At 34.4% G+C, this 16,205-nt stretch overlaps 7 protein-coding genes across 7 annotated transcripts; 1 reads left to right on the top strand and 6 right to left on the bottom strand.

Annotated features, from left to right (window-relative positions):
- Positions 1 to 464: 464 nt before the first annotated feature.
- Chro.70202 (endonuclease III) lies at positions 465 to 707 on the bottom strand. Its single annotated transcript, XM_661775.1, has 1 exon — positions 465 to 707. One exon carries the CDS (start codon positions 705 to 707, stop codon positions 465 to 467), a length of 243 nt encoding a protein of 80 aa, XP_666867.1.
- Positions 708 to 1,493: 786 nt separating this feature from the next.
- Positions 1,494 to 6,164, bottom strand: Chro.70203 (A135 protein). The annotated part of the gene is made up of 1 exon (XM_661774.1): positions 1,494 to 6,164. One exon carries the CDS (start codon positions 6,162 to 6,164, stop codon positions 1,494 to 1,496), a length of 4,671 nt encoding a protein of 1,556 aa, XP_666866.1.
- Positions 6,165 to 6,569: 405 nt separating this feature from the next.
- Positions 6,570 to 7,928, bottom strand: Chro.70204 (hypothetical protein). The annotated part of the gene is made up of 1 exon (XM_661773.1): positions 6,570 to 7,928. The coding sequence occupies one exon, from the start codon at positions 7,926 to 7,928 to the stop codon at positions 6,570 to 6,572; it is 1,359 nt and encodes a 452-aa protein (XP_666865.1).
- Positions 7,929 to 8,011: 83 nt separating this feature from the next.
- Chro.70205 (step II splicing factor (74.5 kD) (5K834)) lies at positions 8,012 to 9,229 on the bottom strand. The annotated part of the gene is made up of 1 exon (XM_661772.1): positions 8,012 to 9,229. One exon carries the CDS (start codon positions 9,227 to 9,229, stop codon positions 8,012 to 8,014), a length of 1,218 nt encoding a protein of 405 aa, XP_666864.1.
- Positions 9,230 to 9,376: 147 nt separating this feature from the next.
- On the bottom strand, positions 9,377 to 12,520 carry Chro.70206 (adenosinetriphosphatase 2). Its single annotated transcript, XM_661771.1, has 1 exon — positions 9,377 to 12,520. One exon carries the CDS (start codon positions 12,518 to 12,520, stop codon positions 9,377 to 9,379), a length of 3,144 nt encoding a protein of 1,047 aa, XP_666863.1.
- Positions 12,521 to 13,429: 909 nt separating this feature from the next.
- Positions 13,430 to 13,750, top strand: Chro.70207 (hypothetical protein). The annotated part of the gene is made up of 1 exon (XM_661770.1): positions 13,430 to 13,750. One exon carries the CDS (start codon positions 13,430 to 13,432, stop codon positions 13,748 to 13,750), a length of 321 nt encoding a protein of 106 aa, XP_666862.1.
- A 79-nt stretch (positions 13,751 to 13,829) lies between these two features.
- Chro.70208 (hypothetical protein) lies at positions 13,830 to 16,169 on the bottom strand. The annotated part of the gene is made up of 1 exon (XM_661769.1): positions 13,830 to 16,169. One exon carries the CDS (start codon positions 16,167 to 16,169, stop codon positions 13,830 to 13,832), a length of 2,340 nt encoding a protein of 779 aa, XP_666861.1.
- Between the last annotated feature and the right edge of the window lie 36 nt (positions 16,170 to 16,205).

The raw sequence follows: 16,205 nt of genomic DNA, 5'->3' as shown, positions 1-16,205 counted from the left end.
TGGTTGACGCCTTCTTTTTCCATTTCATTCCATGAGAGCAATAATCTCTTATATTACATTCTTGACACTATAGACATTTGTAATCGTTAATTTGCTCAATGATTATAGAAGTATTCTTACCTTTGGATTTATTGGTTTACAGATAGTTTGGCCATAGCCAACAAAAACTTTGTTAATATCGTTCCAATATATCCTAATCACGTATTTTCAAATTGAAGTTTCGAAAGTAGTCTATAATCTGAAAACCACTATTCCCAGGATTTCAACTTACCTTGGAAGCATCTTTTCCATCTCTTTGGATGTTTCAATAGGATTTTTTGTTTTTACCCAACCAATTCTATTGAAAATACGATGCATATGGGTATCTACAGAAATCCCAACAACTATTCCAAACCCCTAACAAATAATTTTAATGAATATATCAAAGTAATATATCATAAAAATCTTGGGCCTTTAATGATAGATTAACTTACAATCTGTAAAATTAAATTTGCCATTTTTGGTCCAATACCTGGTAACATTACAAGCTGTTCGTATTTTTCAGGAACTTTACCAGAATAATTCTGAATAATGATTCTAGATATTTCTTTCAAATTCTTCGCTTTAGTATTGTAGAATCCAACTCCATATAACATATCTCTTAATGAATCAACCGACTGACTATTAATAAATTCAGGACTTAAGCCATTATCAATTAGTCTATTCATACAAGCAGCAGTAACTTCATCTTTTGTTTGGCTGGAAAGAAAGGCTGCTACAAGTACATGAAATCTCTATATTTGGGAGTTAGTAAAGTCCTTTTTTGAAATCTCAATCTCGTAATTCCTTCCCTCTCACTTACCCATGTATCCTCTGGAAGATTCCTATTTGCTAAATTGATGAATAATAAGTTAAAAACCATCCATTTCTCAACTTTATTTGGTTTACTTACCAAAAGAGCAACAACCAAAATTGTCGACCGGTGCCAAATTCTGAAGAAATGTTATGCCAAGTTAATTTATTGGATTGAAAGAATTTATTTATCAAACTACCTTTTCTCTGGATGCATTCACCTCTGATAAAAATTAATAATTAACACCAAATCCATATTTTCCCTAAACTTTACCTTTCCAAATAATATCGAAATTCTGAAGAGAACGACTCTCTGCATCCTCTCTTTTAATTTTTCTGACCATAAATTAATCTTTTATTTTGTGAACTCTCCTGAAATTAAAATAATTTGTTAATAAAAAAAAAAAAAAGATGATAAAGTTGATTTGGAAACATGTTTTGAATTCATTGGTTATAAGCGGGACAAGTATATACTATATTTATATATATAAATTATATTTAGTATTAACCATGGTCTATTAAGTTGGATCTAAGAATTAGTATGTAAATTGGTTGTGATCATTCTCAAGCTTGTACTTTTATTCTGAGATTTATATTCAACTTTTGTTATTGCAGAGGATCCAAAATATATTGAATTGAAACATACATAGATTTGAAATAATTTAGGCCAAAACCTTATCGGTATCAAATCTATGACTGCATTGAGTCTGGCAACCTTTGACAACTATTCCTTGGATATCCTTTTGCATTCCATCGAATGCACTATTGCAACATAAATCACAAACCTCAATTTTGCACTTTTGATCAGTTTCTGTACAAATGTCAAAGGCTTTACTAGTTCCAGAAATACATGTAGCGAGCTGATTAATGTATTCCTTTGTTGAATTTTCAGCATAGCTATCATTAATTGAACAAGTACTCTTGCATGAATTATAGTATGTTTTGTCTGTAATCATATTTGTGTAGTAATCACAACATTCAGTACAGTAGTTATTAGTACAAGTGACCGACTTTTGTGAATTAGCTCCAAACATAGTTTCACAATGTTGTTCTCTTTGCAAAATATGAGTGTTCAAAGTACAAGATTTATAGATAGAATCAGTTTTTTCTTTATCTGTAGAATTTTCGACGTCTTTATTCGAGTCAACTCTGAAAGGCTCAAGTGAGACTTTATCAAAGGCTGTTTCAGAACAGTTTTTGACACTCAGTCCTACTCTACCATGTGAGACTTGAGTATCTTTTTCGGTGACCTTAATAATCTCCTTAGTATTTCCATTGTACTTTGTTGAGTAAACATAGATTGTTGTACCTTCAAAGTTTACAAGAATACGATTCCATTCATTTTGTGTGAAACCAAACATGACCTTCTTTAACAGAGTAGTTTTAGCTTTAGTTTTCTTAACCAAAGTTGTTGATGTGTTTGAAACAATAACCTGATAATAATTATCATTGTCAGTATATCTGAAAATTCCGGATACCTTTCCATTAGAACAAGGTGGATTAAAATCGAAGGAGAAATAACCATTTTTGCAAGTATGAGTTTCTTTTAAGAGTATTCTAGATTCACCAGATGTCTTGACAACCATTGCATTGGTTCTTCCCTTGTATTCTTTAATATATTCCCAGTTACCATTAACATCGTTAGTGTTAACAATATCATAAGTTGTCTCAAATGTTGACAAATAACATTGTTTATAATTTGAGCATCTTGGAGATCTTGGAGCTGGTGACATGAAGAATTTTTTGCAAGATTTGGCCTTAATTGAAACATTATCAAAGTATACGCCGCCAACGACTCCATTTGAATAGAATGCAACAGTACCTGAAAGTAAGCCTTCATCTACAACTTGAAGTTTAATATCTCCAATCTTTGCGTAAATTCTATCTCTTTGTACTGTAATCTCTACTTTTTGGAACTCTCCTTCTTTGAATTTGAAATCTTCTTTTGTATCTAAAATGTAAGTAATACCTTCTTTAAGTCTTAATAATCTAATTCTCTCTTCTTCTTGGTTGAACTCAAGCAAATAGTAATTAGATAAGTCTCTAACTCTAAATGCAATACCAAAAATACCTGAGACTGGTGGATAGACTTCAGTAGTTAATGTAAAATCAAAGAATCTTCTGTTTTTAATTTGTGCAAAGGTTCCTCTTGGTGAATGTTCTGATGAACCAGTGATTGGAGAATTCTGTCCAAGCAACTTAGTTCTTCCATTAATTGCTGTGGTTGTATAACCCCAATCACTTGGTCCTCTTTGGGTTCTTGGCATATCATATACGGAAAATGTTTGTTCAAATGGCATTTTCTGTGTATCTAATGTGAAACTTTGGAATCCAGTTTGTGAAGAGTGAATTGCTTCGACATCGTCCAATTTATCAAGAAGTTCCTTAGTTATTGATTTATATACACCAGTAACCTTTAATAGCTCGTTTGCAATATGATCGACATTATCAACAACATCCATTATCTTTGGTGATTGTGATTTTGTTAACATTTCTGCTGGCTTCAGTTTTCTTCTCATCTCTAATATTGCCATCTTTGACTCTTCTTGAGTTGCAAAACTTAAAGATGGATCCACACCATATGACTCATCAATATATTGTGAAGCTTCCTTCAAAATTTTACTAATGAAAGGCTCATTCGTTTTTCCTTCCCACAAATCTGTTTTGATAACTGGAGTGGAGGCTTTAACTGGATTTTGTAATTTTTGTCCTTGTTTTGCCTGTTGATTCAGAGTTGTAGCAGTAGAGAGTTGATGTAGATCATTTCCTCCCTTTGAAATAACATCAATTGGACATTCTTTTGAAATAGTACTAATTCTTAAACTTCTAGTTGGAATCCCTGATAATTTTTCTGACTCAATTTCATTCTTAGTTGATCCTTCGTATGAATTCTTTGGACCTTCCAAAGCTACATTGAACATTCCTCCTGTATTTGTAGAAATTACTCCAACTTGTAAAGCAGCTTTGCAAATTGAACTCTTTTCTGAGTAAATACCATCGCTTCCATATACCTTGGCTTTATACTCTGCACAACCTGGTGGGCATTGTACAACGATGTTTGTATTAATTGGTCCTTCAAATATTGGATTTTTGTATGCAACAGTGTCACAATCAATATCAACGTGATTAATTTGTTTTTGAGTTGGTACCACATTTGTTGAACAAACAATTCCAACAATATTTGAATTTTTTAAGTTGAAGAAACTTAAATAATTTTCACTGAATCCAAGTCCTACAGCATCATTTCCAAATAATGTTGTAGCAGTAGATTCTGGAGATGCCAAAGAGAGAACCAAGCTGGACAGATCTGTTGTTCCATCTCTTAAATCTTGATATGATCCTGTGCACTTTCCATCTAAACAACCATAATCAACAGCCAATGGAATACCGCTACCTTCAGATAATTTGAATCCCATAATTCCTAATGCGCTCTTGATTCCAGAAATTTGTTCAATATTCCTAAGCACTAATGGCTCCATTCCAACATGTGCACAGTACTTTCTTATATCTGAAACAGATGTGACTGAAATATATGATCCTGGATTTCCACCATCATTCCAAATATAATATGATGCTCCAAACTTAATATCACACCATACTCGAATAGGCTCTGGAGCACATCTTGGTAATATCCAGTAGAAACCAGAAATTGCATTTGGATTTCTTGAAGCAATTGAAAAACAATCTTCTGCTGGGATATTTGGCTCATCTCCTGGCTCATTTCCAACCCCGACAGAAATTTCCTCCTTAACTGCTCCTAAACCTTCTTTTAATTGTTTAGCATTTGAAATATAATCTTCTAAACGGGATACATATTCTTTCTTATCAGTAAAACATTCATCAATCGATGGAAGCAAAGTATTAACTCTATCATTTAACACTCCAAGGTTTTTTGTTCTGGACATAACATCTCTAGCTGCACTCTTTACCATTTCAGATCCCTTAGAATCAAAATCTTCTACATAATTCAAAAAGTATTTATCTCTTGCATCTTTTGATAAGGCAGCATCTCTACAGAATGAAACCACAGATCTTAAATTATTTGTCATTAATTCAATTTCCCTAATACCATACAAATATTTGTTAGAGTATTTACCATATCTTGGATGTGGCTTTTCCATGACAATCTGAATGAAATCTGAAATTACTCCGTTCATCTCATTCAATGTTGTATTTGATGGATTACCCTCAACCTTTGTAATCTGTCTCATTTCGCCATCTACCTTTGCTGCGATAGAATAAGTAAATGGAGGAAATTCCCAATCAATTCTTAAATTTTTAAGTTGATAAGTCATATTAGCTGACAAATTGATTGAAACTTTGTGTTCACCAGTACTTTCAAAAGCTGCTGATGCCCAATATGTTGCTATATCACTATCTATTGCTGCATCCACTGTATGTAATGCATCCATTGTGGAAGAAGCTGTTCCACTCAATTCCAGCTTTGTTGTTCCAACTCCGAAACCTGCCTTATTTATTTGATTAACACATGCATTTGTTCCTTTGACCTGTAATTGAGAATTTTCATTAAACTCCCAGAATAATCGACCATCTTCAGCCTGTTCTGCAATTTCACAATCTTGAATAAGCAAAGGAGAAGATCCACTGAAGTCCCCATTTGCTACGATCAAACATTTTGGGGGATTACTTGCTGCACTGATTATTTGTCCATTTGGTCCCATTTTCCATAATTCTCTTCCATCCCCTGCAGAAATACCATATACACATGAATCTAAATCTACTTGAGCAAAGTCATCCTGAACTCTACCTCCAATAACCTGTAAGCAGTTGTCCCCTTTCTCGTCTGTAATTCCCGATATAATCATCGCTAATGGAGAGCCTGATCCAAGAGCAACCAGCTGTCTAATACCAATGTATTGGCTTGGCTTTGCCTTCATTTGAATTTTCACTGCTCTCACATCTCTTGAATGGTCAAACATGAAGTCTTCAGTAAATTCCTTCTCGTTCTGAGTTGCTCTTCTATTTGGAACTACAATTTCATAATTAATTCCATCAGGAGAAACCTGGATTTGAGTTTCTCTTGGACTCGAGCTCCAAACTATTTTCAAACCAATTGCTTTTGCTGTTGCTGAGATAAAAGCTGTGTAAACAATTTGTTGTTCTGGTGAGAGGTTACTTGCAGACCTCCACTCGCTATTTCCCATATTCAATGCATTTGATGGGTCAAATTCTCCATTAAAACTGCTCCCTACTAAAGTTGAGCTAGAAATTGCCTTCTTGAAGAAGTAGTAGTTTGATTCACCATCTTTTGCAGTTACTATCAGAGAAATACTCAAAAATGCTAACAAAAATGAAAATGTCTTCCACCTCATCGTATACCAATTAATACTTCCCTTTTCTACTAAAATAATGATTTAAAATTACTTGTGTTATTAACACAATAAAATTTTAAAAATCATTCAACTTTTTTCCAAGTTCTCAGTTAATAACTGCCAGAATTTTTTTTTTGGGTTTTATTTTCACAACGGTATAGGAAAACTGCGCATGTGCATGCAAATCCCCACCGGCATTAGAAATAATAAAAAAACTATTTTTCAGTTTTTATTTTACATGTAATATAATTAAATTTATAATTATAGCTAAAATCCTAAAGTTATAATTTATTCATCAAAAAATGATATATTAGGTGAGGTTGAAATTTTTTTTCTTTACGAAAAAAAAAATTTATTATTAATAATTTGAACTCTAATAGTAATAGATGATCTTCAAATTATTAATTAAATATTTTGTGGGATTTCTTTGTATTCAGCTTCTCTCTTGATTTCCTCATATGAATTGTTGTTGAGACTTTCAGTGTAATTTGAAATTTCATTATTTCGATCAAAAAAGCTTCCTCTACTTTGCTTCTTCTTAGGATACCCATCTACACTCTTTGATCTCTTTCTTTCCTTTTTACAACTATTTTTCTTCTTTTCGTTCTTTGAATTAATTAAAATTGGTGTTGCATTTGCCTCAGTTTCATCTTGATTTTTTGAGATATTAGCTTCTATAGATTTCTTTAAAGCTTCCCTTTGGAATATATGAGACCACAAAGCTCGATATTCCTCATCTCTAGTACAACCTGGACAATACCAAGTTTTTTGTGGTTCATTAATTATCTTTAAACATAGAAAATGAAACCAAACACCATAAATACATTGATTTCCAGATTCGCATCTAATCATGTTGTCTAGTACAGGTTGTTTACAGAAACAAAATTTGGATGTTTCATCAGAAATAGAGTGAAAATCATTGACCTCAATTTTTGGACTACCAGCTTGAACTGTACAGACTTCTTCCTCAAGAACTTTTGCTTGAATACGTTTACTTTTGCGGACTTTTAAAGAATTTGAATTCTTTTGTAAATCATTCGACTTCACAGCATCATTATTTGAACTCTCATTAGATAAATTAACTTTTTGAAGCTTCATAAATGCTTCGCTAATATTATTTCGAAGCAAATTTGTCATTTCAAGTTCATCCTTTGCCCATTGAATTTCAATTGAAGCACAACTTTCAATCATCATAGTGATATACCTCAAAATGCTGATGTAAGATCTCAGTTTATACTTCTTTTGCTCGACAGAATCAATTTCAGACACTTCCTCGATACTGAATCCGTGATTTCTCTGTCTTTTAGAGTCTTTAGTTAAAACACATTCTTGGAATTGCTGTTCCAGATTCCACATAATTCTTGAAATATCATCTTCAATATACTCAATACATAACTTTGTATTATATTGAAGTCTTTGGCTTCTACAATTAGGAATCTGTGAGTCAAAGAAGTTGACTCCTTGATTATTAAATTCCGAATTATCCAGGTAATCTGGCGTAACATCTTCCTTCTCACTCTCCACAACATTCCCAGGAACAGTTTTAACTGAATTCGGAAAACCAGTTGTTATATTATTTGAATAAAACTCTGTTTGGTATACAGGTTCTTTCTTTTCTTGGTCTTCTGGGGAATACCAACTTGATGAGAACATATAGGGGTAACTGTGGTCTTGATTCAACACCGGTAAATCCGAGAAATCTCCTGGGCATCCCCAGGAATGATCCCAGTCACTTTCATCGGACGAAATTGAGGAATCTGACATAAAAATAGATTATTATTCCATCACAAGTTTTACAAAGGAAATATATAAAAATATTGAAAATGGCGGCAAGCCCGAAAATCTTATTAAATATTAGTACATTTTGAGAATCTACATGTTTGTTTACAACACCTAAAACCCCATTTCTTGGCCTCCAAATCGTAATAAGAGCCCCAAACTTGGGTGTGATTCGATATATATTCGTCTTCAACGTAAATTGAAGACACAAATTTTTTTGTGGTTTTTGTATTCATGCTACTAAGGTCACCAACTGTTGTTGGCCTTTCAGTTAACTCTAACTTTGAGATGCTGGACTGGTTATTTCTTTCATACTTTCTGGAAATTTCTTCTAGCTTCTTGAGATTGTCATTATCTTTGTTTAATATACTTGATTTATATAACATTTCTGATCTGGTCGGCAGTGCTTGTAGGTGTATACTTTCCCCTTGTTTATGTTTATTATATGCAAATGCTTCCATGAGGAGTATCTTTGACACTTCTCCAGAATTCCTAATTGCATTGTCTCCCCTATAGGTGTTACCGATATTTGAAGATTTGTGAAATGGATCTTCTCTCATTGATCTACTTTTTGGGTCATAAAAAGCAGAGTTGAGGTCCAAATTACGCAAGTACTTTGCAGTATCTTCTCTAATTCTCAAATTCCTTACATTTGTCCTGGTTTTATCTGATGAGGCACCAAAAGTTGTTTCATCAAAGTCTCCCAACTTTAGCTCATCCTTCTCATCTAATTCTTCATTCTTATCTTCAGGGTTGTTCTTGTTATTTGACAAGGACTCCTCCACTTTTTTTGCTCTTTTTTGTCTGGCAAGTTCCTCCACTGCCTCAAATTGCTCTATTATCGGTTTGTAGTCCTCGGGTCTAAAACCTCTCCACCTATCTCTCTTTTCATCTAAATTAGTTGTTTTTCTGATTTCTGGAATTATCTCGTCTGGGCAAATATCCAAGTTGTTCCACTTAGCACCTACTTTCCTTGGACGTTCCAAACAATCACGTGCCTGGTGAGTCATGGAACCACAATTTGTGCATGCTCCTTTCCTATATTTGACATGAACCACTCCGAGCACTCCCTTTTTTATACCACTATCCAAGTCAATTTTTGCCTCATCTGCCCTAAGTCTTTGGTGCTCTAAGCTGCTTTCTTGCTGATTTATATACCAAGGAGCCTTAGCAATGAACTGGGGAATATGAGGATTCAAAGCATCATCCGATGTTGTATTGGCACCTCTAATGTCATCTCTACCAATCTCCTCCGTAACCGAGTCATCTCTTTCGTCTAAGTTCATTGAAAATTTTCAAGCCTTAGGATTACTCAATTTTCAAACAACTTTGGCGCCACGTTCACTGTCAGAATCTAGCATGCAAAGTCAAAACAAAAGCAGGGTGAGGGGAACAATTAGCTAGTTAATTAAAACGGGATTATAATGAAAAAACTACTTATCATCTACTTGGAGCCACTCACTGAATAAAACTTTAAAAAAGTAGTCTGGCCAAAGCGAAATACTAAGCCCAGAAATCAGGGTAATCCAAAAAAGAATGTTATTATATAAGGGAATCCAAATCGTATAGACGTCGCTTCCAATTGAAAACGAAGCAGCACAAACAAAAAGAGTGCAAATCCAACTGAATAAAGAAAATGCCACCGCAAATCCAAGTAAGTAGTGGATATGGTCAGCCATTAATAGAACTTTGATGTTTACAACTAATATTACCAAATAATAAATGGCTGCTCCTACTATTGACTGGTTTGAGCCAAACAAATTTGTGCTATTAACTCTAAAAAGTATGTATGGGATTGTAAAGACGACAAAGATATGCCAAGCTGAGTTGAGTAGATAAATTAAACAAATCTTTGTATTCAAAAATTTGTTTTCAGGGCCAAGACTGTATAGATGTGGCTTAGATAAGGATTCTGATTTTGTGACATCAAAGTCAAATACTGAAACTACAACAATGGGAACTGAAGAAAGAATTACATTATAAACTTGGTACCAATAGTCAAAATAGAGCCTAGTCCCACTCCAAAGAGTGAAAAATCCATAAATAAAAACAGGAATACCAACTGTTAGATTCTTGTAAAACATATATAAAGCCAATTTACATATCCTTCTATATGCAAGCCTCCCATGAGCTAAAAGCAACACCTTTAGGTCCTTAAAAGATGTTATGCCATAATCTGCAGTTAAAAATGCCTGGTTACCTTCTAGTCCTCTAATTCCTATTCCAACATTGGCTGTCTGAATCATATTGCAATCATTTGCTCCATCTCCTACTGCAAGAGTTATTTCATCCATATGCTTCCTCACAATCCTGACAATGTTACCTTTTTGTGAAGGTGCAAATCTTGCAAAAACTACAGTACGGCACTTACAACACATCTGTACAAAAAGCTTTTCAATTGAACTTATACTGGAGGTAATATCCTCAAATCTTTTACATTCTGAAACAAAATCATTGTTTGCAAGTGACCCTGAGAAAATCTCAGCCAGAACAGCTCCATCAATAAGTATTGAAAAGTTAGTTTCTTTCTTTTCAGATTTTGAACCACTAGCTTTAACTTTCCTTAGGAATCTTTCACTTTTGTCCGACTCTAAGTTTATGCCTAATGATTTACAGATACTTAAAACCCTTTTCTTAATTTCAGATTTATTCGAACATGTACTTTCTGTGAGTTCTAAGATTTCATGTCCAGGACTCAGTAATCCAGCTGAAGCAGCGATTTCCCTAGCAGTTTCAACCTTATCTCCAGTGAGCATCCAAATCTTGATTCCAGCATCTCTCAAGCATTTGATAGTTTCTGGTACTTCATCCTGTAGTCTATCTTCGACTCCTGTTACCCCTTGAAGTAAAAGATCCTTTTCAATCATAGAAGCAACTTCCTGTAGAGATGATTCCCTATTTTCAACATTGTTCACAGCTAATTGATATTTTTGGTTCCAATTTGCAAACTCATCTTCCGAAATCTCCTTTTCAGTAATACAGAGGACTCTCAAAGCTTGATTAGCCATTTTATTTCCAATCTCCAGATCCTTCTGGAATTTCTCTAGATTTGACTGTCTCAATAAAGGAATCATAGCAGAATCTGCTCCTTTTGAAAAAACCATAATCCTTTCTCGGTAAAGCTCAGACATAATGCCGAGGTCCTTCATATTATGTTCGGGATTTAGTCTTTTTATTCTCACTACTGTACTACTTCGTTTCCTATCGCTGGTAAAAGGAATCTTTGCAAGTATTTCAACATCCAAAAGTTCTCCAAAAACATCCAATATCAAATGTTTAGTTTTCGGATTTAAGCATATAAGGGAAACCCCCAAGTACTGTGCTCCATAACATAGAGCAGCTTCGTCTGGAAATTGAGCTGAATATAGGGGAAAATTTGATTTAGGTTTCTGTCTTGTGTTGGAACTGTTATTTGATGCGGATTTGGAACTTTGACTTGAAATTGATTTGATGCTTGTCATAAAATTTGATCCAAGCCTAGGCTTAGGCTTATTATTATCAGGATTCAAAGTAATATCTGAGTTTAATCCAGTTAGATAAGTACTTGGTGAGGAAGTCTCTGGAAGGATATCAGGTTCTATTCTTCCTGAGTAATATAACATGCTAAACATCTCGCTTTGGTTTTCAATGACAATAGAATTGTTTACTGCAATACCAATCAAAAGGTTTCCAATTTTGATGCTCTGATTATTTCTGGACTTGATATCCAAAAATATATTCTCATCTTTGATATTAACCTGAGGAATTTCTATTTCCCTGATTAAATTATCCTCTTTTGAAGAGGAGGTTTCAGTTGAGCCATAGTGAACTCCACCAACACTCAATGATTTGAATTCCATAATATTTCTGGTGAGAGTCCCAGTCTTATCTGAAAAGATGTATCTAACTTGTCCAAGATCCTCATTTAAGTCTGAATTTCTAGCAACAGCATAAGTCTTATTCACTGCATCATACATTGCTCTATCTCTAGAAATGAACTGGCCTTGAATCGCCTTAACAATCTTCATTGAGACTACTAGAGCAATTGGGATAATATTTGCAAGTAAAACGATCCAAGTACAGAATCTAACAACAGGGACAAAAGAAATTGGAATGGCCTGGCCAGTGGCTCTATATGATATCTCATTAACGTCAGAAACCCCAAGGTAATCAAGATGATCGAATACTCCGTCAAATATGTATTTATATGTTAGCAGGGAGCCTGTCATACAGAGACAAAATAGAATAACCAGGACTACCAAAACCATTTTATTTGTGAATTTATCAACATTACTCATCTTTTTAGTAGGCTTTAGAGAGTTCATCTGGATCTTCGACTCATGTCCTGCATATACTATACAGCCAATAGCCCATTCTGTTGACCTAAGGATGCATCCCCTCAATACAATGTTGTCAAGATTTATAGGGAATTGGGTAATTGTGTTTCCTTGGGTAACCAGGCCTTCAGAAATTGGAGGGAGTCTTATAATCGCAGTCCCATCAAAGTTATGTAAATCTTTCCCAGGAGGAGAGCATTCAATTAAACCTTCTAGATACCTCGCTCTCTTGATTACATCATGAATATTGTTCCCAAGCATCTTGGTTGATTCCTTGTGGGAAAACCTTCTTTTTAAGTTTGATTCTCCATCCAAGGAAGAGGTATCTATAAAAACATCCCCATTCTCTGATGAGGTTGAAAGAAGAACAATATCAGCAGGAATAGTCTCGTGGTTCCGTAATAAAACAATATCCCCTACTTTAAGGTCACTAGAACTTGACCTTTCTGATCCCTCAATTCCTAAAAACCAAGAATGGTTTGTATTTGATTGCTCATCATTTTCACTCTTAAAAGATATCACGTGCTTGAGAGAAGGATTCTTGTTCTTGGGTTTTTCCGCTTCCTCCAAGTCACAAGCCAAAGTCCTTCCATGAATATAATTAATAAATGGAAATCTCTTAATAACAATAACCTCTCTTTCATTTTCAATTCGGTCATTCTGGTGTCTGTTAAGATCCTCCCACCCATCTTTTACAGCCCCAACAAACAAAACAAAAACCAAAGGAAGTGCTAGTGTAGGTATTCCATTCGTTGACGAAATGGAGGGAAATATCTGAAGCAATGAGATTACCAAAAAATAAAAGTTCACAGGTCTACAAAACTGCTCAAAAAGATACTTTGGAATAAAGTTCAATACTGTGTATCTTGAAGTCCTAATAAAGTTGCCAGAAAAATTTCTAACTTGTCTGTTGTTTATCACAACTAGTCTTGGTCGGCTGCTCGTAATATCGTAAAGTCAATTAATTACTGTCCAAACTTATTTCAATTCAATTAATATAACTTACCTTTCTTTTACCACAGAAAACCTCTTTGAGGCTTTCCCCAAAACGAACATATTCCAAGCTTTGAGAATATATTCATTAATTTCACCTTTAATGGTATTTCTAAGGCAAAAAATTATAGACACATTTTTTATGGCGCCCAAACAAACAAAAAATTAGTTTTCACAATGTGTGAAAAAAAAGGTTTAAGCCTTCCACCGAAGAACGATGAGCTTAGAAGAGAGGAAAATGAGTCGTTAAAAGGTGAGTCATTAACTCTAAGGCTCAATTTCAAGGATCTGGATGGAATTGTTGAGGAGCTTAGTGTAAATTCTTCAACTGAAGTGGGATTTGTCAAACTTTTGATAGCCAAAAGTAAAAATGTACAAGCAAAGGATATTAGAATATTCCACAACGGAAAGAATATGATCAATCCCATGTCGCTGTGTGACCATCCAGGTGTTTTACCTCCTTCAGTTGATGTAGATGTTTATCTTAATTCAGTGTAGACTATTACAAAGAGGTAGGTAATTGACACAAGTCCTATTTTGGGAAAGAAAAACTAATCAATAAGCAATATTCAATATATTATAATACCTGTCTAACATATGATTGGTAGTTTTCTATGAACTTCCTCAGAATTTGCTTAAATTGAAGGTCATTTGTTTGAGAAATCTCATTCAATAGTTTAAATGTCTCATCTAGAAGTCCACTACCGGGCATAAATGATAGGAGTACAAAGTAGTGATACCCAAAAAACAAGGAAATACTTCTTCTTGCGAATGAAACGCTATCTGGGTTATTAACACCATTTGGATTATTTTGTGTGAAAGCCGCTTTAGTCCCAGAAAGAACCAAATCTCTTGTAGCTACTACCACATTCAAAGGAACAATAATAGAACTTGTATCTTGGCCATGTTGATACTTTTGGCCTATTTGAGTTGTTCTCTTATTTTGTTTATTGGAGTTTTTCTCTATAAGGACAAGAGGAGCTTCCCCTTTAATTAGTAGCTTAAGAAACGTCAGCTGAGAGTTTAGCAATGATTCTTCCTTTTGAGAGTTATTCAATATTGAAAACCATAGGAAGGATGTAGAAACTTCAATTCCAATCTTCTTAAGCTCTTGTGACATGTCTGAAGAGTTTAGATCTGAACAAGTAAGTATTTTCAAGTATATGCTTGTAATTACCTCAACTGATTGGATGTAAATATCTTGCTCTGTGAATAAATGCCTATCTCCATTATACTCGAGCCAATGAATTGGAGTCGAGAGAGATGGAAGTAAGCTTGAAATTAGAAAGCATAGAATGGGATTTTGAATGCTGGCCAAAGCTTCTCTAAACAAAAAAGCCGAAGGAACCAAATTTACATAAGATTTTATCCCAAAATTAGATGTCACTCCTACTGGATTTAGAATTACCTGATTTAGTATTTGTTTTGCCTCACTCATTTTTTCCCCTTGAGTAGAACATAATTTTGCTAAAAGCTCGAGACTTGTTTTTCCCTTTGAAAGCTGGTTAATGATCTTCACAAGTGAAAGTTGTATGGACATTCTGGCTTGATGAGCTTCCACTGAGAATGCTATATCCTCTAATACTGTTTGTCTAAATCTCTCATCTATGCTACAAAGGGATATAGGGGATGGCCAACATAACAACCATAGTTTCAAAATATATAGGAATATTTCTGGAATCAGTGTCTCGAATATTTTTGTAAAGTCTCCCGAGTTTCCATGTAATGTTACCAAATGGCAAATTAAATGAGATATTTCCTCGCATGCCTCCGAGTATCTTGATCCTTGGAATGCCTTTTGCATCCTATTCTCAGAATCAATTAAAGATGCCAAAAATGAGCTACAAATAGGAACTATGTAATTACAAATTTCAGGACCCATGATTCGTATAAACCTATGCATAGGTGAAAGCACGGATATCTGAACTCCACCACTTTCTGAGATTAAAACCAAGTTTGAACATCTTGCGAGCAGCAAAAGAATGTTCAGAGAAGCTCTCCAAAGATGGGACAAAGCTGGAATCTGTTCAGTAAGAGCATCTGAGATTGAAGAAATCATTTGAACAAGTTCCATTGCACTTCTCCACCTTAGAAGGTCATTTTTTCTATCACTTCCACCAGAATTCTGTGAAATCTGCTCAATTAGCTTGTGAGACAACTCTAGCATTGGCTTTACAATTTCCTCATATTGAAGGACCACCTCTTGTTGTTCTGTAATGTTACTTCTAGATTTTAATTTGCTGAATAAGAGGAAACCAATTGCTTCACAAATAGTGTTTAAAGATTTGGATCCCAATCCACTTTTAAAAGACTCAAGACATTCATTTTCAATTGTACCTTTTTCAGCAAGCTTAAGTATCAGACTCAATGTCTCATGTGACCTCAGTAATAGTACCAACTTCGGAATATAATCAAAAAGACAATTGCTAAATGATTTGGTGATCCCTACAACTGACTTGGAAGATTGGTAGGAAATTGAGTAGTGTGGGTTAAGAAACCCACAATTAGAGAGTAAGACATCAAGGATTTTGTTAAGAATCTTTCTAGTTTCATCAGTCTGGATATTAAGAGTTCCCCCACTATTGCTCCCAATAAGATCTGTAAAGTTTCTAAAAATTTGAAGAATTGAGTTTCTCAGGAATATTTCCCTGTGAATTCCAGATTCTGTTGGCTTGTAGCACTTACAGTTGAAATACATAATCTCAGAACATTCTAAAATAGACCCAACAAATCTGATATAATGACTGGAAATTAAAAGATTCGAATCAGATAAAGAGGCGTTTCTAGATTTGAGTAGCTTTCTCTTTTCTGCCAAGGAGGCTTGTCCAAACTTTGCAATCAGAAAAGAAACGGAGTCAACCTGGTTAAAACTCACAGATTGGATATCTGAAGTAAGATTTTTAATAATCATCTCCATGAATTCACAAACTATTTCAGGCTTAAGATCCAAAAG

Source organism: Cryptosporidium hominis (assembly GCF_000006425.1).
Source record: "Cryptosporidium hominis TU502 chromosome 7 CHRO017057, whole genome shotgun sequence".
Taxonomy (NCBI): Eukaryota; Apicomplexa; class Conoidasida; order Eucoccidiorida; family Cryptosporidiidae; genus Cryptosporidium; species Cryptosporidium hominis.
Note: the sequence above shows the minus strand (reverse complement) of the source record. Positions and strands in the feature narration are given on the sequence as shown.